This window comes from Clavelina lepadiformis, chromosome 5 (assembly GCF_947623445.1).
Source record: "Clavelina lepadiformis chromosome 5, kaClaLepa1.1, whole genome shotgun sequence".
Classification (NCBI taxonomy): domain Eukaryota; kingdom Metazoa; phylum Chordata; class Ascidiacea; order Aplousobranchia; family Clavelinidae; genus Clavelina; species Clavelina lepadiformis.
The window spans coordinates 8,939,059-8,960,484 of NC_135244.1; the positions used below are offsets into that span (position 1 = coordinate 8,939,059).

The 21,426-nt window shown below is 34.4% G+C and overlaps 3 protein-coding genes across 4 annotated transcripts; 1 reads left to right on the plus strand and 2 right to left on the minus strand.

Annotated features, from left to right (window-relative positions):
- Positions 1 to 2: 2 nt before the first annotated feature.
- On the minus strand, positions 3 to 3,245 carry LOC143458988 (serine hydroxymethyltransferase, cytosolic-like). Its single transcript, XM_076955913.1, has 9 exons — positions 2,918 to 3,245; positions 2,520 to 2,665; positions 2,278 to 2,408; positions 1,981 to 2,096; positions 1,368 to 1,511; positions 1,014 to 1,224; positions 801 to 908; positions 482 to 663; positions 3 to 390 (listed from the first exon to the last, which is right to left on the minus strand). The coding sequence occupies exons 1-9, from the start codon at positions 3,151 to 3,153 to the stop codon at positions 216 to 218; spliced, it is 1,449 nt and encodes a 482-aa protein (XP_076812028.1). The 5' UTR covers positions 3,154 to 3,245; the 3' UTR covers positions 3 to 215.
- A 930-nt stretch (positions 3,246 to 4,175) lies between these two features.
- Positions 4,176 to 14,352, plus strand: LOC143458990 (telomerase reverse transcriptase-like). 2 transcript variants are annotated; one of them, XM_076955917.1, is made up of 16 exons: positions 4,176 to 5,587; positions 5,754 to 5,940; positions 7,114 to 7,228; positions 7,652 to 7,850; positions 8,208 to 8,387; positions 8,450 to 8,523; positions 9,017 to 9,050; positions 9,831 to 9,920; positions 10,022 to 10,130; positions 10,302 to 10,419; positions 10,506 to 10,606; positions 11,161 to 11,286; positions 12,958 to 13,124; positions 13,440 to 13,626; positions 13,711 to 13,824; positions 14,040 to 14,352. In XM_076955917.1, the coding sequence occupies exons 1-16, from the start codon at positions 4,652 to 4,654 to the stop codon at positions 14,159 to 14,161; spliced, it is 2,859 nt and encodes a 952-aa protein (XP_076812032.1). In that variant the 5' UTR covers positions 4,176 to 4,651; the 3' UTR covers positions 14,162 to 14,352. The 2 variants fall into 2 exon arrangements, 1 of the variants encoding a protein (XP_076812032.1); XR_013117732.1 differs by lacking the exon at positions 14,040 to 14,352 and having other exon boundaries at positions 13,529 to 13,626.
- A 407-nt stretch (positions 14,353 to 14,759) lies between these two features.
- Positions 14,760 to 17,576, minus strand: LOC143458991 (tumor susceptibility gene 101 protein-like). The gene has a single exon (XM_076955918.1). The coding sequence runs from the start codon at positions 17,088 to 17,090 to the stop codon at positions 15,819 to 15,821; it is 1,272 nt and encodes a 423-aa protein (XP_076812033.1). The 5' UTR covers positions 17,091 to 17,576; the 3' UTR covers positions 14,760 to 15,818.
- Positions 17,577 to 21,426: the final 3,850 nt, after the last annotated feature.

Below are 21,426 nucleotides of genomic sequence, written 5' to 3' on the forward strand. Positions count from 1 at the left end.
CATAAAGTAACTAACAACTGTTAACAAAAGAAATTTCAAACACTAAAACAAATGAATAACAGCACTAAAAACAATAAAATCAGAAGTTATGAATAACACCAAAAACACAGTCAACATGTCAAGGAACATAATACAGTACAGCGTCACCTTTCAGTCATATAAACAGCATAGCAAATTTTCATGAACAATTGCATAAGCGTTGGAAATAGTAAAATTTACAAATATTTCAGCCCAGGAATACGAAATCTACGAGCAAATGATGTCACTTCCGTCCTCAAAGCAGTAACTTTAGCCACGATATCTGCGTCTCCGTAAAGTTTGGCTCTGAAATCTTTGAATGTTGCTTTACTGCCAAGACTTTGTTGTATTTTGACAGTTAGCATTATGCTCCTGCAACACATAAAAAGAATAATAAAACCTTCGATGCAAATAATTTTGGGTAATAACTAATAACTTATTGTGCGGAATCATAGTTGTGTACTTGTCAATAAAGGCTGCGACATCTTCAAAATCTTGTTCGGTTAGGCCTCGGGATGTCAGAGCGGGCGATCCAAAACGCAAACCACTTGGTCGCAGTGCTGATTTGTCACCGGGGCAAGTATTCTTATTGCAAGCGATGCCAACAGCTTCCAATACTTTGTCAGCTCTGTTACCGTCTGTGCCCTGCAAGTGCACTTAGACGGTAAGCCTAAAGTGATTGCATGACATGTGTGCGTGTAACCCATACGGTACTGCCAATAATCAAGAAGAATATTGAAATAATATGCACAAATATGAGTATAAATTCCATGACTGCCGACCTTGCTTTTCAAGTTAACAAGAATTAGGTGTGTATCAGTACCGCCAGTTACTATGTTGTAACCTTTTTTACCAAGAATGTGAGCAAGTGTCTGGGCGTTTTTTATAACCTGTGAAAGTATTAAAATTTACCACAAATATTTCTGATACAAATACTGAAAATTTACCTTAAAACTACATAAACCTGAGCAAGAGTTTTAGGCAAAATTACTCACATTTCTTTGGTAGTTAACAAACTTTGCACAATTGGCTTGACACAATGCAACAGCAACACCAGCTATAGCATGATTGTGTGGACCTCCCTGTAAGCCTGGGAAGACAGCTTCATTTATTGGTTTTTCCAAATTGTACATCTCAGCAGGTCTGTTGCCAACCGCTGGATACCTCACACCTTTTCTGTAGAAAATTATCCCAGCCCGAGGTCCTCTATGTTGAAAAATACATATTTTATCAAAAATTTTGCAATGTCTTACTTGAATAACAAACATTTGTCTAATGAAAATTAGCATGTACATGATATAAATATCATGGCACAGCTCACAAGCTGTTGATATTCGTAGACAATCTACCTCAGGGTTTTGTGTGTTGTGCTGGTTACAATATCACTATGTTCGAATGGAGAAGGTATAAGACCAGCAGCCACTAGTCCACTGATATGAGCCATGTCTGCCATTAAGTACGCCTTGTTTTCATCTGCAATCTTTTTCATTTTTCTGCAAAATGTAGTTAGTCAATATCAATAGCATATGTTAATTGTAGTGTTTTATTAACTTGTCACATTTTTATTGGCTTAAACTAGCCACACCTCAGGTGATTGAATAATCTATTGCCAGCTCAGCGAAAAAATGAACAAAACAATATTTCCAATGCTAACACTCCACGATTTGTGTAAATATAGTTAACCCCAAGACTTAAGTGTTTACATAGCCTAAGGTTAGCATTCTTCAAATGCTGCAAACTGGAAAGATTAATTTAACAAAGACATATTGCAAATCAAGAACAAACTATTTTGTTGAGGAACAACAATTGACTCTTTCCTGATATTTACCTATGCATGATGTTGTGGCCACAATTTACCGTATACTGGTATACATATATATAGTTATGACAACTGTTGTTAAAAATATGAAGAAAAATGATATTATCAACTTTGCAAAAAAAGTTTAGTGCAGTAATGCATACTCATAATCAATGAGCCTTGGATAGCAGCTCATTCCAGCTATTATCATCTTCGGTTTGAATAAGGAAGCATTTTGTGCAAGCTGGTCATAGTCTATCAAGCATGTCTCCGGATTGACCTGCAGAATTAAGCAGGAAAATGCAAGTATACTTTCTATAACGTTCTACCTGTCTAATGTATACTATATGGGCAATGGAGAAAAAGATAAATGCATTTAAGTAATATACATAAAATTGGTAAATGTTAAAAACCTGTAATCATCCTTTGCAATAAGTAGCAATAAACTCAACGCACATTACCTTGTATGCCATAGATTCAAAAAATATAGAAGTTGCTGAAATTTTTTTCTTTTCAGTCATAAAACCATGAGTTAAATGGCCACCATCTGGTAAATCCAATCCCATAATACGACCGTGAGGCTGCACTATGGCTGTAATATGAAATAAAATCCACAATTAAAAACAATCAAAAGGCTTTAATAACATAAAAGTCATGGTTCTAGGCAACAGATAATATAGGATCATAATAATTCGCACTTTACCAGTGTACACAGCAAAATTTGCAGGTGAACCGGAATAAGGTTGAACATTCACCCCCCACTCATCAGGGTTTAGTTTAAAAACATTTAAAGCTCTCTTCTGACATAATTTTTCCAATTCATCTATGTTCTCTGTTCCACCATAATACCTACAACAACATAAACGATTTGATAAATGTGAGAGTAGAATATAATGTTCCATACAAAGACAGTAAATAATGTATTAATATAAGCAAAAGTGGGCTATGATATGCAAAGTATAGTACAGTAAATGTACAGAGTAAACACGAAACAGTAATTAAATTCAAAACATTATTATAATATCAGTTGATAAAACAATCAACTACAAATTTCTTTAAACATCCAGATAAAACATAGTATTGGGAGTTCGTAAGACTGACCTTACACCAACATAACCTTCTGAGTACTTGTTATTTAAACAAGACCCTAAAGCCTGCAGGACAGCAGCGCTTGCAAAATTTTCTGAAGCGATCAATTCCAATCCATCCCGTTGCCTTTCCTTTTCATTCCTTATTATTCGGTATATGTCAGGGTCATTTTCTTCTAGGGATTCTTCCATCCAGTTTGTATTGGACACATTATCCGTTGCGTTACCATTTATTGCTATTTCATCCATTTTATTGCCACGAAATTAGACAACAATCAACTAGAACGAAAGGAAATATATAAAACACGGGTAGGTGAAATACTGTGCACCACCCCTCACACACCCACTCCAACAGCCACTAAACAATCGCTGTCTAACTAAGACCGTCTGAATAACATTATATTGTTTTATACTGTATTAGCGCGCTTTTTTTCTTTTGCGGTGTTTACCCACAATAATACAAAAGTATTTCTGGCAAAAAAAAGCAAAGACAAATTAAAGTAAACCGAGTTTAGTATTATTGTAGCATTTCATTAAACTTTGATCAGCAGCATTTCTCAAAGTTGATTGCTTAAAATCGCAAAAGGCAAATAAAAATAGCTAAAATCAACGTTGCGTAAAGAAGTAAACAACTATTCACGTGCAGCAAAGCACGGCTACAACTAGGCCTAAATAAACACGTACTGCTTGGCTTAGGGGAGACTCGAGATGCTTAGGCATATGAGGTCTGGCAGTTCAGGTCAGTTTGTTACTTTATATATTGTCTGTTAGTATTAGGTGCAGTAACCTCCCGGTCAAAATTTTTGAATCTGAGCGGCTAGCGCGATTATGTTATTATTAACACGATTGTTTGTTATTGTGAGCATAGTTCTTGTTTGACCAGTCTACAACAAGGTTCAGGTTAGCACCATAATTTTCGCTCCCCACAGATCACACTCAATGAAATGGCAAAAAATAAACGATACGAAATACTTAACGATATTTGCAACGAAATGACTATTTCACCGTATGTAGGTCACGTAGCCTGTTGTTGACGATAGACCGTGAGGTTAGGAGAATGGATGGGCATGCAAAAACTTGCATTTAACTATTTAAGGTTTCATTGGAGTTAGATTTAGATTAGAAGGTACATTTAGGTTGCTAAGTTATAAAATTTAAGTTAGGTTAACAAGAAACTGTGAACAATAGCTTCGAACGCACGATTTTCAATGGGAGTTCTAACTGAGCACATGCTGAAATGTCTTTGTGACGTCACGAATAGCAGCCTAATTATAGTTAAATCCATAAAACATAAGATTATTGACGTATTGCATTTTTAGTCATACTCATTTTGGTCGAGTACAGAAGATTATTGACTTGTTGCATTTTTTAACATGTAATGCGTTTTGAGGCTCTTAATTACCATAGGCTAACCCAAAATTTACGTCAACTGTATTTTTCTATAAAGTGACTCACCACCATATCATTTATTTTTCACCATTGAATGGAGCGAAAAGAATGGTGCTAACCTTGTTATAGCTAAACATTACTAGAACTATGCTCACAAACAATCAATAGAAGCATAAAACGTGCAACTGCAAGATGTTAACTATACAATGGTGCTATGACGATAGATGCTTACTAGGTTGGCATGGCCACCAAACGCAAAATTTCTTTCATTTGCTTACTTGCATATATCTTTTTATAGCATTTTCCTTTCAGACCATTAGTTTTAATATTTAATAATATTTTTGCCTTTTAATTTGAAATGTTAAAACAAGGTAGTAAAAGTTTGAAGAGCATTGGGATATCAAGAGAAACTGAAAACAATCAAGGAACAGTTAACGGATGCACTGGTTTATATGTTTTGCCAAAATGGCCTTTCCTTTATTCCAACCTTGCCACTCAGTATTCAACAAACAATGGGGCAGTATTTTCAAAAACTCATATTCTTGGAATTCTCACTCCAAGTCAAACATCTGCACGTAAACTAGTGAAATACATCTTTTATGATGTAAAACTTTCTGGTAAAAAAAGTCTGAAACATAATGCTGGCAATCATAGATCTTCTATAAAGCAAAGAGTTCACAGTTTCGGCAATCAATTAAACACTAAGGACAATGGTGATTCACTGAACATTGTTGGTTTGCGGCACAATCAACCACTTAAAAGACAAGGTTTAAAACGAAAATTAGAAACTATGTCCGCAGACATAGAAAAATCTAAAACTAAACGGAAATGTGAAACTCTGTGTTGTGTTTCCAGAGAAACCTCGTCAGTTGTAACCAGTAAAGAGCTTGGTGGTACAGAGTTATCACAGTCTAAATTCTTGCAAGTGTTTGGGCCATACATTGACATAAATCTAGCATCCAGAGAAGAAAATTCAGGGCAAAGTATAGAGGAAAACAAACCATCAAGAAAGCTTTCGTTTATGCAAGCGTTCGGAGGATTGTTGTCGGACCAAGGGCAGACAGTTAAAGAATTCCCAACTGATGGCAAAAGAAACAACTCCGCCAACTTGCAAATAACAAGACATTTAAGAAAGGCAATAAATGTATGTCACAAAATATTGCACAATACAAAAAAGAACAAAATTCATCATCTTCTACACAACTATTGTCCATTGACCAAAGCCAAAGTTAATGTTGTCAATATAGGTAATATGCAGATTGCTTCAGAACAGTCACATGTGCAGTATTCACAGGTAACAAATTTCATGTAACGTACTTATGCCATAAAATAGTCACACAAAATCAAAAATGAATATGTAGCTTAAATACACACTTTTTTAGATATGTCAGTATAGTTCTTTATTAAACCAAATAGACAATCACAGTTCTATTAAACCCAATTTAATTTTATTTTTTCAGGTTTATTTATTTCTTCGTGCAGTTATTTCTCATACTTTTCCTTGTGAGCTAGTTTGGGGCAGTAAGAAAAACATGGACGCTTTTTTGCATGGTTTAAAACGTTTTCTTTATAGCCGAAGGTTTGATAAAATGACAGTTGAAGATTTAACTTGCAAGATGGAAATTTCTGAACTTGGTTGGCTGAAAGGTGTGCAGCATGTTTTTTTCATTGAGTTTATTACTCGGCACATACAAAAGGAATAGAACCTGTTCTTGATATTCTGTACTCTATCATCAACATAACACATTGCACAGTAGTTAAGGTATTTGACACTGTTTTTATTTGGTTCATGTCCTGTTCGTTTTACCTTATAGCTAGGACCCGCAAAAGTCAATAAAGTCAAAAATTTTTAAGGACCTCGTCTGACCACGAATCAAAGAATAAAGTTGTTTTCAGCACCTACGGGATTGTTTCTAAGAAGTTTATAGGTCAAAATAAAGTCAAAATTTACAATAAAGTCAAAATTTTCAATAAAGTCAAAATTTGTCAAATTATGGCTTTTGACAAAGTTTTTGTGTTTCTCGAGAGTAATTTTTGTAAAAATCCTCGTGGAAGCATTGTAAATCAGGAACTGCGACACAATTAAACCATATTAACCCATAAAAGCAGGAAATAAGTCACAATGCCCACTTGGATCAGCAGTAACTTTTATCGCAAATTGTCCATTGTTTAATCATTGTTACGTATTTAAATAACTCTTACAAAACACTTCCTCTTCATAAACGTGGTCTTTTCGAAGATCAACAGTTTGGATTTTAGGAATAGCCTACTGACATTCTGTAATACAAAAATGCCTAAGCAAGCTAAATCGTCTTCAGCAAAAGTTAGACAGATTTGTCGAGATTTTTCTGATGAATTTAATGCAACTCCCGGGGGTGATTTAAGGTGCAATTTTTGCGAGGTTATAGTGAAGTGCGATAAAAAGTATTTTGTTGAAGGCCACAGGAAAAGTAAACACCATCAAGCTGGATTGGAGCAACAACAAGCATTCCCTGTTTAATTTGCTGTTTATTAGAATTTACCATGCGGAGAAAATCGAGGCAAAGTGCCCTTTTCACAAAGACAAAATAAAAACAAGCTACCTAAATCTATCGCCAAAGAACACGACGCACTTTTTATAATCAATATAACACCTTGACTTTTCGACAAAATATTACGTTTGGGTAACTGGAGGAAGAACTGTGGCCTCTACAAATAAGCAATTTCGTTAGGTCAAAATAAAGTCAAAATTCGATAAAAATAAAGTCAAAAAAATTTTTTTTTAGGTCAAAATAAAAATGGCCCTACTTATAGCTTAATAAAAGTTTTTCTTGTTTGTAGGTCCCAATGCTAGAGAATCTTTTTATAAATTTATAAAGTGGTTGATGCATGAATTCATATTTGTCGTCTTAAAAAGGTTGTTTTATGTGACTGAGCATGCAAACTACAGAAACAGGTAAATGATACAATATATACTTGTAGTTGGTTTTTATATCTCACTATATGACTATAACGATGAGTTGATAAGAGATTTCTGGTTTTAGTTTCAATTATGAAAAAAAGGTTAAAATTGAAATTGTTTTGAAGTACCACAAAGCTTGCTAAAAGCAATACAATTGCAGATACACACATGATTATATTTAAGCTGACTAGCCTTAGTATATAATTCTGTTCATATTTGTTTGTTTTCTCGTGTTTATTTCAAAAATTGCTTCAGTGAAGGCATATAGAAAACCTCTAACTAGTATGTAAAGGTGTGTATGGTTTTTAATAAGCTTTTAGTATGAGTTATGATCCTGATTTATGGAATCAAAAATATTTGTATAATTCCTGTATGATATTGATAACATATAGTTCTCTTTTCTGATCACCTTTTTAGGTTATTTTATTTTCGAGGTGAAGTTTGGGCTAAGCTTTCAAAAATGGAAATAATTAGCTTAATTGAGAAGGGCATGTGGTCACAAATAGAAAGTAGCTCACGGTTTCAAGCACGATTTTCTGTTAGATTCATTCCAAAGTCTTCTGGATTAAGACCAATAATGAAATGTGCAAATACTAACCGAAACTCCCAAAACAGGGTAAGTAGAAACTTGTTTTACTTATGCTGCTGTTTTAGCAATAGTAATAAATATTAATATATTACACTAGTGTATTACTGCATCACTTAAACCACCTGAGATTATACAAACCACTTTTTACATACTTTGTCAATATGCACCACAGAGAAGAGGTTTTGAAAAGTTTTTTAAAAACACTAGATAAACACAAGGCCTCTTTATCTATCTAATTTTTTGGAAAGTGGACAAATGGTTAATGTTTGAATGAAAACGAATTGCAACTATTGCTGTTAATATGCGTTATATTTCCTTCATATGAGGAAGGCCTGTCATAAAACAACTAATACAACTCCCTAAAAACAAACTAAAACGTTTCAGATTCCTTCAAATGATATTTTGAAAATTTTTAAATTTATCTGCAACAAATATCCTCGCATCATAGGATGTGCAACACAGGGAAGGAATGACATACACGTCAGGTGGAAAGTATTTTGGAAAATTTGCGAACACAAACTGAAGCTGATGCAGTTGGAGCAAATTCCTTTGTTTTATGTCAAGGTCAGATCAGGAATTTGTGATGAATTTTTATGAGACTTTAATTTGTTGTTAAACTGTTGTAGGTGGATATTAGTCGATGTTTTGACACAATTCCTGTGGAAGGTTTGCTTCAAATTATTAGAGATGTTCTTGACAGGTACCAAACTGATTACCATAACGTAGGAATTTTCACATATTAATGCAGCAGAATTTGTCTATAGTGGCACATCAAACATCTGATTATCTTCAGCAAGGATAATAGTTTGGTACACAATGAATACTGTCCTCTACCTTAAAATGAATACCGGTCCTGTTGTTATAAGCAATTTGCCATTACATGCATAGCAGATCTCTGCTTTTGTGTCAAGTTTGGAAGAAAATTTTGTGTAAAGTCTGTAAAGATAATAGACATTGAACATAAATAATAATTCATATAACAATCTACACTAATTCGATGGGTAATAAGAAAATGATTATGACTAAGCTCATTATATGAATATATCTATCTCATAAGACAAAATCTCAACTATTTTAAAAGCATTTTTATCTTAAAATAAATATATCAAGAGAGGTTTTTGTCAAACCATCAAAAAAGTTGGTAAGCCTATCCTTAGCTATTACGGTAATTTTTACACCTGCCTTTTTTGTAGATGTGCAAATCTGAATATTGCCTCCATTACAAAGGTAAGGAAATAATGTCATAGTAAGTGTTTCAGTGTAAGTAAGTTTCTCATGAAAGCAAGATAATAATTGGCAGTAGTGGACTGGTTGCTAAGATAGTTCAATACTAATATTTCAAGCGGGATTACTTCATAATATTGTTTGCGGTTTAAAAATCTTTGAAGTCCTGAGTAAAATTCTGGTCATAGTCAGGTGAGGCAAAATAGGGATGGGCCGATACGAATTCAAACTCGAATAAGTTTGTCCAATGTCGTCTATGTGAAAGATTTATGTATGCTATCGATGGCGAACCGAATACAGTATCAATGCACTTATAAATTCATCATCTTTGATATCAGATGGTGATCTAGTTCCCTGGTTAAGATAAGGAGTGAGTCAACTAGCAACGAAGTTTAGTTTAATAACGATTTTGCTTTCTCCATCACATTTTAAACATTACACATTGTTTGGGTTTGCACGAACCCCAATAAAATCTTTCTCAGGGCACATCCCTAATACAAGTATATGTCTATGGAAGGGATAAACGCATTTTATTGGTTTGTAATATGTAGCAAGCCTTGTTTTTTTTTTATTCCCAACATAGACACTTTTATTCCATTTCACTGTTTATTATCATCTAGCTAGTATCACATTGTAGGCGAGGAGATCTTCGTTAAAACTAGTGTGGTGTAGCTCTTGGTCAGTGTAAACAAACTTAAACGTATTTCAACTTCAAGTACTTTTGATAATAATCTAAAAATATTTCAATTAACTATAGTTTATTAATGTTTACAAATTTACTAGGGGTATAAATATGTGTCGGAGTGCAGCAATGCAATTTACTCCTCTCTGAAATACTCTCTGCGTAATGTTGTTCTGCATACCGGAGGACAGGTAATTATTTGGCTGCTTCCTAATGCATTTTATTAAATGTACTGTTTAGCTTTTGATTGCAAGAATCACATTTACCTTAAAATATTTATTGTCTCCTGTAGGAGTTTACCAAATTAAAAGGAATCCCACAGGGATGGTGCCTGTCTTCTATGCTTTGTGACATTTTTTATGGTGATTTAGAAACGCACTGTTTGCATGATTTCATGAATGGTATGTACAGCTTATATCAACCTTCCTTTGTTTTACCAAAAAAGCTGTATATATCAAACTCGGTCTATAAAATATTTCTTATGTTGTAAAAAGCAATAGAGCATCATCTTATATTGTCCAAGCAACAATCTTACTGTATATGATATTGTTTATTATTCGTGTGCTTTTCAGATTGCAGCTCCAATGACCTGAATTGTAGCCAAAATCTAAAACTTCACACTTTAATGAGGTTTATGGATGATTTTCTGTTTGTTTCCACTTCAGAAGAGGAAGCAATGCAGTTTTTAAGGTTTTTATTTGATGGGACTTGTAAAGTCTCTGAAGATATAAAGTGCACTAACATACTTATTGACACTGTCAAAAAAAACTTTGCAGAAAGATGTACTTTGGTTTTAAAGAATATGGTTGTGAAATCAATTCAAAGAAGACATGCACTAACTTTTTGGTACCTCAAAACTGTCTCCAGATGAAAAATGGTATGAAATGAGAAAACCAATTTTGTGAAGTTTCACCCTCAAGTTACATAAAGTTATAGGGAGTGATGGTCAAAGTTGTCACATAAGTTACTTAGTAGTAGAAGTATTGCTGTTTAAAACTATAAAGTAGCACATTAAAAACTTCTAAAGTAAGAAGTAGTTGGGGAAGTAGTCACCGATCGAAAGTATAAGGTTGTAAAAGCACAAATTACCAAGAGCTTGTTAAAAGCAATACAAGTACAGGAAAATACAAATTGTTATGAAGCTAATAGTTTCAGACATACTTTTGTCCTTCGTTAAAGCACTGTTACGTGAAAATCAAGTTGTAAACTGTATATAAACATCTTGTGCAGATGTGATAGCCAAGGCAAATTACTATAAATTATTTCTCTTCGAACGAAAAACTACTTTTAACCTACTCAAGTATGTTACTTTGGTGTCAAAACTACTTAAGTGAAAGTAGAGGTATGCATGACAAAACCACTTAAGTAGCCAAAGTAGAAGAAATTTACATAAAGTAAAACTACTTCGTTACTGACCACCACTGTTTATAGGAGACAAAATTGCTGTACTGGACACTTGTGATGATTTTCCTTGGTTCGGACTCCGCTTGCCCACTACTGTAGTTCCTGTTTTGAGTTGCCCAATAGCACATAAAACATTACTTGTTAAACTAAGAGGTAAGTGTTTAGTTTTTTGTTTTAGTTATTGAGTCATTCCATGTATAATCAACCAGGCCCTGTAACCACTACTCTTGGATTTTGATAATTTCAATATATGTTATAGACCTTGGAAAAAGCCGAAGATTAAAAAAAAAATTTTGAAAATATCTCCAGGCGTTTTCGAGTTATTTAAATTTGAAATTTTCGCCACACGATGGCGTTTGGCTAGTGAGCACTGGTCACGCTTTATGATTTTCTTTAATATCTTTATTTCTGAAGGTAGAATAATGAAACAAATGTTGAATTTACCATTTTTGGGGTCAAGGAATTCATTTAAGCACATAAAAAACCTATATCACACCTCCTTCATGGAGTAAATTAAGTTTTTTCATTGATGTCAAAGTTCAAGTTTACGATGCAATTACAAAAATAGCAATCGCATTGGAAACATAATTTTTGCACTTTTGTGTAGCATGGTTCATGTATTTTCATGTATCCAAAAATTGGAAACTTGTTTTTTGTCCTTTAGGAATAAAGTTGGTTTTAACAGCAAGCACTATTTTTAAGATTCTTATAAGATATAAAATGCAGATTTGAGCAATATCGTATAACTGGTCATGCATATATGCAAGGTTGCAATTCCAAGGCACCAACTGCTAGTGTTTAAAGATTATTCACCAAAAACATTAATTACTGCCTGCTAAAGGTGCACTCTGAGAGAGGTTACAGTAACTTTGAGTTCCTTTTTGAACTTCAATTTTGCCTACTCCTATTTTGATTCTTATTATTTTATTATTATTATTCTTATTATTAGTTGTTATTATTATTATTCTTATTATTAGCAGTTGGTGCCTTGGAATTGCATGACCAGTTATACGATATTGCTCAAATCTGCATTTTATATCTTATAAGAATCTTAAAAATAGTGCTTGCTGTTAAAACCAACTTTATTCCTAAAGGACAAAAAACAAGTTTCCAATTTTTGGATACATGAAAATACATGAACCATGCTACACAAAAGTGCAAAAATTATGTTTCCAATGCGATTGCTATTTTTGTAATTGCATCGTAAACTTGAACTTTGACATTAATTAAAAAACTTAATTTACTCCATGAAGGAGGTGTGATATAGGTTTTTTATGTGCTTAAATGAATTCCTTGACCCCAAAAATGGTAAATTCAACATTTGTTTCATTATTCTACCTTCAGAAATAAAGATATTAAAGAAAATCATAAAGCGTGACCAGTGCTCACTAGCCAAACGCCATCGTGTGGCGAAAATTTCAAATTTGAATAACTCGAAAACGCCTGGAGATATTTTCAAAATTTTTTTTTTAATCTTCGGCTTTTTCCAAGGTCTATAACATATATTGAATTTATCAAAATCCAAGAGTAGTGGTTACAAATTTAAAAAAAATTGGTTGATTATACATGGAATGACTCTATTGCTAGGACAAGTTTATTGGCAAGAAAATCGTAGATACAGAGTTTCATGGTGGTAGGGCCAATATTAACAAAATTATAAAACCAATAACAAAGCAATTTTTTACATTAAGCAATAAAGTAGCAATAATCAAGCAGCGAGGAACAATTGCCAATTTTAAGACATAGACTTCCCAGTGCAACGAAAAAAACTTCCATACAGTACCATATGGTTAAAGTTTAAATTCTACTAAATCTCTTTTGCAGGCAATCATAATAAATGTGGAGTAGCGCTAGATCTGTCAAGATACTCAGAGTTAGAAAGTATTCGAGATTGCATTTCAGTAAATCTTGCTGCCCCCTATCACAAGACGTCATTGACTTTGGGGAGAAGCATGCGTCTGAGGGTTTATGCCATCTGCTTTGACATCAAGGTAAAGAAAATGATTTCCCAAACCAATATTAGCTGCATAGGTTGTGCATATTTATATTGAAGCAACAAAATATCGCATGAAAAGGTTTACGTTATAACCTGATTCAAGTTATTTTCTACTTGTTGTCTCATAATCGACATCGTAAGCTGGTTCCACAATTCATTTGTGTGTTGTTTAAAATTGTGACAGAGTTTTGATAGATATACCCTCAGTTTTGCCAATTATATCACACAAAAGTTATATAGAGGTTTTCGAACCATTTTATGTTGTTTAGTTAATTTAGTTGACATATCTAACCACTTCTTTTACTCAAAGGTAAACAGCCACATCCGTATTGTGAGAAATTTGTATGAAATAGCATGCCTTGCTGCATTACAGTGGCTTGCACATGATTTATCTCACAGGCCAGAAAAACGAGCAAAATACTCCAGTGAAATTGTTTTAAGCATCCAACGCCTTGCAGCTGTATTTGTCCTGACGGCCATCCGAAAAAAGCTTCCAGGTCATTGTAGTTATGTGTGGAATATTACATTCTAATTTGGCACAGAGTATGTTGCAGTAAACCTTGTTGTTTTTTCCTCTGTAGGTCAAAAATTTCCAAATCGTTCAGTTACAGTGTGGGTATTCTTCAAGGCCTTTCTAAAAAAGATGCTACAGTACCATTCTGTCTACAAACACACATGTAAAAGGTTTCAGCAAGGTGTTTTGTAATTATATTTATAAATGTGTGTTCATAACTTAATGTCATTTAAAAAGAAATTGGATAGGTGGCAGAATAGTTAAAATGTATTTCATTTTGAAAATATTTTATGTTCATTTTACTTCAATGTAGAAGTTGTGTTAAATCTGCACCAGAGAATTTACTGACCATGAAGTTACATTTTTTCCCTGAAGCATTATATGATGTTTTTACAGCCATCCAGCGACATGAGAAAAAACTCACTACAGCTAAGAACTGGAAATATATGAAGAAGATATTATATGCAGCAGTTGCTTGTAATCCAAAAAGTTTGTGTCACTTGTCAGTTCGAATTTAAATTGATAGTCAAATGGAGTACATTTTGTTTAACCTACTATGCCACGCATAAGAATATAGAACACAATAGGCGTATCATTATTACAATATCAAAATCACTACTAAAAACGATGCATGAATAGAGCGATAGCAATTAATGAATACTGTAGAGCGATGAGTATTGGGCTTGTGAATAAACATGGTTGGCTATTATGCAATTCATCATGACATTCGCAGACCCCTTTCTGCAAACTCAAGGTTGGGAAATATTGCTCAATAGCTAGCAAGTTTTTGGTATTTTGAAGAGAATGTGAGGTTGTACACCATACACAAACTATCCTATATGACCACATAAAGGTTACTGTCTGCTGAAAACCACCAATCGAGCAATGACAGATTAAAGATCATCATTAATCGTCATTTCAAATACAAGTAAATAATTAATCATATAAGAGGAAAAGATACAGCATTATTTAAAAGCTTATCCACATCCATGAAAAACTACACAAGTTACATATTTTACGATATGTTTCTGACATATGTTGGGCTAGTTCATAATCTTTAAGCAATTCGGCATAAAAATACAAATTAAGTCAATACAACCTCTCAACACGTGTTAACTCTATGCCATGACTGTCTGTATGCATAATGAGCAATTTACATACTACATATTTACAAATTTGACTTAGCCCTAAAATTGTAGCACAGTGCAGCATGATTCAATAAAATTATAACGTACCCATATAAAATGTTCTCAGGGCTTAAAATTTCATTGCTTGGTTGACACTGAACACATTCCTACAATTTGTCACAAGGAATGTAACAAATTACTAATTAAAGACTGAGCAACTACAGTCAGGCCTCATTAATCCAGGCTAACGGTGCTATGTTTCGCTAAAAAATGTCAGTTTAGCCAGGTATCTGGATAATCGAAAGAATATCACAGTGAAATAAGATTTATTTAAGACAACACGGGGTTAAGACGCAATTGTGTATGTAATAATTATCGTAATCCATATTAGCAGGTGTTTTTCTATTGATTTTGCAAATATGCATTTCTAAATTTCTGAATCGGAAAACAAGATGGGAAGAAATCCGTTCCAAGCAGATTCATGTCAGATACTGCCATAGTGAAGATTCCATTTTTTCAGGGTTTGGGTAAATGAGGTCTGACTATACTTACACATTTCAACACGAATCAAATTGTTACATTAACTGAATGCAATCTACACTTTGCCCATGTCCAACTAACACATTGGATTTATAACAACTCTCACCAAAAGCTTTATAATGGGAAAATGGAATCACACTATAAAACAAAAACAGTGCTCATTGAAGGAGCAATGTAACTTGGTTATCAACTTTCTCGTGAACTATTTAACAATTAACACATTGAACAATTGTTTCATAGGAATATACATTCAAATTGCTGCGCTGTAAACCTACAACAAGATTCATAGTAAACACAATAAGCAAAGCATAATTATAATACTTAGGCATGAAAGAACAGTGAAAGCATGCCAGAATAGCAATTTTAATTTCACCTGCGATTAGTTCCAACTGGTGTTGTTTATCAAATCATGTAAGACTAAAATACCATTAATTTGCAGTTCATATATTCCTATTAAAAACTTTTTATACTGTCCTAAGTTTGGATATTACACTCATAGGGATCAACATCAGTAAACACTGGCCAGTCCTGCAGATTTTCTGGCTTTTTGAATAATGGCACGCAACATAAACTGTTGGCGTGAGAGGGACCTAACATGCTTAAGAAATGTCTCAAGGTCAAGCACATCTTTATGAAGTGCTTCTCCAAGGTAATATATTGTATCTTCTAGACTCTGTTCCTCCGCAAAAGATGACACAATCTGCCTGTAGACAGGAGTGGTTGCCATTACAACATCATCCATGTTGTCTCCCAAGTTGTCTTGTTTGTCTTGCAATCGTTCCAGCTCCTTCTCCAACTCTTCATTCTTCTGTTGCAAAATGAGCATGTTGGCATCAGCATCACTGTTTTCTTCGTGAAGGCGTTTTATAATTTTATCGAGCTTATCCTGACCATCTCGGAGTTCCCTTTCAGTTTGTTTAAGTTCGGTCATTTCTGTCTGGATTAAAGTACAAGTATCTTTCATACGACGCTTAAGCTTGTCATTAACTGCTGAAAGGAGAGACGCTTTAATCATTGTTTCATCTATGGTACTGTTCACAAGATTCGACTGTGCCATGGGCTGTGGAGGGTAAGGTGTATTTGTCATCATTGGAGCATTGTTAGGTGGAGGGTATCCTGCATATGGAGGAAAGCCAGATGTTGCATTTGTTGGATATGGAACTCCAGGTTGTGCAGGGTTAGATGGATATGGTGGCATTTGTGGTCTAAAATTTGGTTGGTAATTTGTAGTAGGTGGTCCCTGTGCTGTAAAACCTGGTGTTGGATAAGGGGGCCGAACAGGTTGTGGTGGATATGGCTGTGATTGTGGAGGAGGGGGAGGGGGTCTAGCTGGTGTACCTTGCTTGGCATATACCGGGGGCTCTTCCCCAAAAACAACACACATCAATTGAATACAACCAATCAAATTGTGTGATCCTTGCCTCCATTCATTCAGATATGGCATGTAGACCCTTCCATTACTGTCAACATGCTTTCCTTGGCGCACTTGCATTGAACTTGTAGGTCTAACGTAACATATTGGTGCTACTTGTGGATGAGCTTCTTGAAGCCATATTGCGATTGGAATATTGTATGTTGTGCCTTTATAATTCACAGGAATTGTGCCAGTCAAGCTCATCAAACTTTTACTTGTTCCATTGTTGTACATAAAGTTATCAACGTTGGGTCTCAAATCTTTGTAGTGCTTCATTGCATTTCTTGCATCTTGTTTAGCAACTTCCAACTGACTGTATTTTCCTTTCATGTGCTGCTGAAGATAAAGGTCATACTGACGCACCATTTCTTAAATACTTTAACCAGAACTAAAACTAACAGACCAAAAACCAGTTTTTGTGGCTGTTACGGAAGTATTGTTCCAATCTATAACCTAAACAAAGCGATATAGCCTGCTAATAACAATCTAATTATTTTAAGGCCATTTTATTTAAAGCTTGCATTGTTCAAGATGGCAGTCTTTGGTTAAGTAAGGTATTGTACTGAAAAAGCTAAATTTCATTTAAAGGGGTAAGGTTAGTAGTAAAACCACGTGTGATATTTATTAACCAGCTGGCTGGCTAAATTAGATGCTCGGTTTTGTTTGGAAGAAGTAAATATGAGAGTGCTTAAGAAAAATGATCAAGAGAAATTGGTTATGCTTAAGTGTTTCTGAAGCCATAGGGTGGCATTGGCAAGCTTGATGGAGCCTTATTTCACAACTTGGAAGAGGCCCTCGCTTTCATAGTTTGATTGGTGATCTAAAAGCTATCCATCAAAAAGCACAGCATAGTGATTTCATTGCATAGTGGATTTCATAGTGATATCATTTCATAAAACATATGACAATGATGAAAAGATGGTATGGTATGATAGTCTTTATCCTCGACTGAGGAAAGTCTTCGCATGAATTAAACCTGGCGATGATTCCTCATCGCTCGAGTCCCGGTTACCAGGCTAGCCTTTGTCACATATTTATTATTTTGGTTGTTTGATTATTTTTATAGTGTTGCCCAAATTTTGAACTGTCCACCAGGCCAGCGCTCGAACCACTCAGCTACCGAGCTGACATGCCAACAATGATGGATGCTCCTGTTTTTGTAAGCATAATAAATTTCATGCACATAAACATTCATAAACAAATTTGGATCTTGCCCCATGGAAATACAGTACCACCAATAAAACAGGCCATATACCGGTATGCATTCGTACATACTGTTGTTACAAAACCAAACTAGGCAAAAATGTGCTTTTTGGGTAGGTGCCCACTAGCAATCAAGGTCTTAAAAACTATGTGTCCTTGGAAAATGTTGGATTCCGAACTTTTTGAAACTATGGGATTATTCATGATTCTATGAACAATATAAGTCTTTGTGTGACATAATTTCTATTTATAAGATAGCTATATATTTATTTCTAAGAGTTTTGTATCTCTGCCTCTTTTGTAAATTCTTATGTCTGGTGGCAAGTTGATAATGTGTTTTTTCATTCGTCTACAATACCCTTAAGAACCGTCATTACTTTAGGCTAGGGCTAGCTTAAATAGTAAGATAGTATATATTACATTGTAGACCAAGACAACATTTTCTAAATAGTGGTAGTAACCCAATACCTCACTATTTTGTTCATTTATTCTGGTTTTTCATCATTGACATGGCAATGATAAGAAACAACTCTACTTGATAATATTATGCATTAATTGAAGGGACTCTTCGTGTTTCATTCTAGACCAATTATTAGGTTTTTAAGTGTATCCCATAAAAGGTGTCACAATCTGTGTTATCTGTCAAAATAAGTGTGGGCAACCAGCAGAGAAAACGATTAACAATGGCAACATCCAGACAGCTATTATGTGCCATTGCTGTGCAGATGCACTGCATACGAAAGCATTAAATGAAGCAACAGGTTATTGACATGACTACAAAATCTGTATTCACATGAAAACCTGACTGCCAAGTTGGCATCCATTCAGCTAAATTTTGTTTTCCCAAACTAAAACTGGGTGCCATAGCACCTGTTAAAATTGCACACTGCTGGGCTATAACTAATTTCATGGGCAGCTGGGTTGAATTAATTTTCATTCTCAGTCCAAACCAAAATTTTGAACATAACTCCACGTCCAAAAACTTACTACAAACACAGGTGAAAGCTTGTGAAGTAGAGATACGTTCAAACCTTTAAAAACTTAAAACAATAGTGAAAACCTGCAGCAATTGAATATGAACTCTGTTTTAGACATTCAGAGTTACAATGCATCGGATTTTAAATCGGAAAATCTGGTTTAAAGGATGGACTTGGGGATAAGAAATGAAAAAACCCACACCATCGAGTTTGATATAAATATTGATTACATTATTTGATTGTCTGCTTAATTTTGGTTGACGTATAAATTTTTATATTAGTTTTCTAGTTTTGTGGTACTTTAATGCTGTACTTATTGTTATCAACAAGTTATTACTAGGGCGATTATTTTTTGACTTGTCAAAAAAAGTCAAAAATTGGTCAAATATATAGCGTTAGGTCAAAAATTGTTTATAAAGTCAAAATTGTTTACAAACTGCATTGTCGTGGTGCCATAGAGGTTGCACTGTCAGTGAACTTGTCATTTTACACCTTGTAGCCTACTTTATACTGTTGTAAATGGCCCATTGTCTACTTATTGTGAATCATAAACCATTAAGTGAAATAATTAGGTTGATATGGTGTGATGCTCAACACACCTCAAAACGTGTTAAATTTTTGGTAAGTCCCAAGTCATTTTGCGGCAGCTGTAGGTTAGGTGCAGCTTTTGCTTTGGTTTTGCTTTAGCTTCATGTATCTTTAGTTTAGACAAATGTATTGAACAGTTTTTATTGTGTCTTAGCTGCAGTTTTTTTTGGCAGTAATTTGTAATTAGCTCATTTCCCTTTTTAGAATAGGCTAGGTCTGTGTTCAGATTTTTGCCCTTCTTTACTACAATAAATTTTAAATTTTTGTACAATAATGCCTAATTTAACAACCCAAGTTCTTCATACGTCAAAATTTGTCAAAAGTTTCAATTTTTAGGTCAAAAATTTTCGTTTTTTAGGTCAAAAAATAATCGACCTAGTTATTACCGTTACTATTTTCATGCACGTTTTAAGCCTTTTTCTTATGCAAGCACATTACAACAAACGAGATCAGTTTTCACATATAACAAAAAATGGAGTTAACTTTTGCATATTAGGCAACAACAAACGAAACCATTTTTCATATAACATGAAATAGGTCTTCGCAAGTAAAAAAGTTAGACTTTACTTTATGTCAGTGGCCGAGTGGTTAGAGCACTGGGCTCGTGTATGGAAATAATAATAATACAGCCAGTGCGCGTGTTTGATACACATGGGTGCTACTGTTGTAAACTGTAATGCCCTTTGGCAAGGCGTTCCAGATTGGAGAGTTTACTAAATGAGCGAGGGATTAAGCACATATAACGGCTATTGTTTTATCTTGTTGTGTGGGGGATTTTTCACCTAAAAGCAGAAGTCCCAATCTGGAAGGCATTAATAACAATGATCCTGTTCAGTTGATCTGGCGAACATTTATAAATTCTGGCAATATGATACACAAAAATGAAAAAAATAAAAAATGTGTATCACTCAGCATACTTGTATAGAGGCTTGCTTGGTACAGGGGCTTGGGCACTAAAGTGTCATCGACTTGTTTCAGTCAAGCAAAGGCTTTCCCCAGTCTGAGGATAAAGACTATCATACCATATACAAGGTTTACTTGCAAAAGTAAAGTATGTATGAAGGTTGACTTTGCTTAATTGTAACAAAAAATGGCTGACTCGTTCTTAGAATTCGTCTAGTCTTCGGTTTACTTAAAACAATTGGGTCTGGTATACAAGTGCACATATTCACAAGATGACTTTGTATACTAGGCCAGAGCTACTCAAATTATGACGTGATCTTCTGGTTGTGCACTTGTATATACTAGACCCTAATTATAGTCAACTCAAGTCAGTTCCGACGCATAACTACAGGGATTTGTGCAGCTGCATTTGTATAATAAGTATACTGCTGCTGTAGACTAGGCTGAGCACTTCTGCAACAGACCGCATTAACAAAGTCTGCCTCATACGATTATATGTACCAAAAACAAAATATAAGTCCGGCTTTTTGCATGGGAGGGGATAAAAGACGGAATCCGTACCGATTTTTACGAACTTTTACGGATTCCGTAAAATAGGTAAAAGACGAACTTCTACGGACTTACCAATTTGGTCGGCTAAATAGGAAATGCATTTTATTTTGTAGCTGTCGACCATTCGCAATCACGTTCACTTCGAGACCATTGCTTAATATATCAACGCAAGTGTTTACGAACTTTTTCTATACTGACTTTTAGCTACGGACCTTTTCTGTATTTTTTTTTTCTGTAAGTTTATTTGTCACATTATAGAAAAAGTCCGTAAACACTTGCGTTATAATAAGCGGTGGACTTCATAGTGAACGTCTCAATATGAAAAAGTCCGTAGCTAAACTACATCAAGCTTATTTGTCACAGTATAGAAAAATCCGCAAGCAGTTTCGTTGATATTTTGCTGAGTGACGTTATGCTGGCATAAGGTGTTTTATAAATATTTTATCGGTTAAACACGCTATCTGACTCCATATTCTCAG

What these genes read in the sequence shown, in the direction of transcription:
- LOC143458988 (XM_076955913.1), bottom strand. Translation starts at nt 3,153, where the DNA reads ATGGATGAAATAGCAATAAATGGTAACGCAACGGATAATGTGTCCAAT. An exon ending in TTGAATCTATGGCATACAAG is followed by an intron (nt 2,097 to 2,277) that starts GTAATGTGCGTT and finishes TTAATTCTGCAG; the next exon opens with GTCAATCCGGAGACATGCTT. An exon ending in TTGTTAACTTGAAAAGCAAG is followed by an intron (nt 664 to 800) that starts GTCGGCAGTCAT and finishes GTGCACTTGCAG; the next exon opens with GGCACAGACGGTAACAGAGC.
- LOC143458990 (XM_076955917.1), top strand. Translation starts at nt 4,652, where the DNA reads ATGTTAAAACAAGGTAGTAAAAGTTTGAAGAGCATTGGGATATCAAGA. An exon ending in ATTACTTGTTAAACTAAGAG is followed by an intron (nt 11,287 to 12,957) that starts GTAAGTGTTTAG and finishes TCTCTTTTGCAG; the next exon opens with GCAATCATAATAAATGTGGA. An exon ending in CCATCTGCTTTGACATCAAG is followed by an intron (nt 13,125 to 13,439) that starts GTAAAGAAAATG and finishes TTTTACTCAAAG; the next exon opens with GTAAACAGCCACATCCGTAT.
- LOC143458991 (XM_076955918.1), bottom strand. Translation starts at nt 17,090, where the DNA reads ATGGTGCGTCAGTATGACCTTTATCTTCAGCAGCACATGAAAGGAAAA.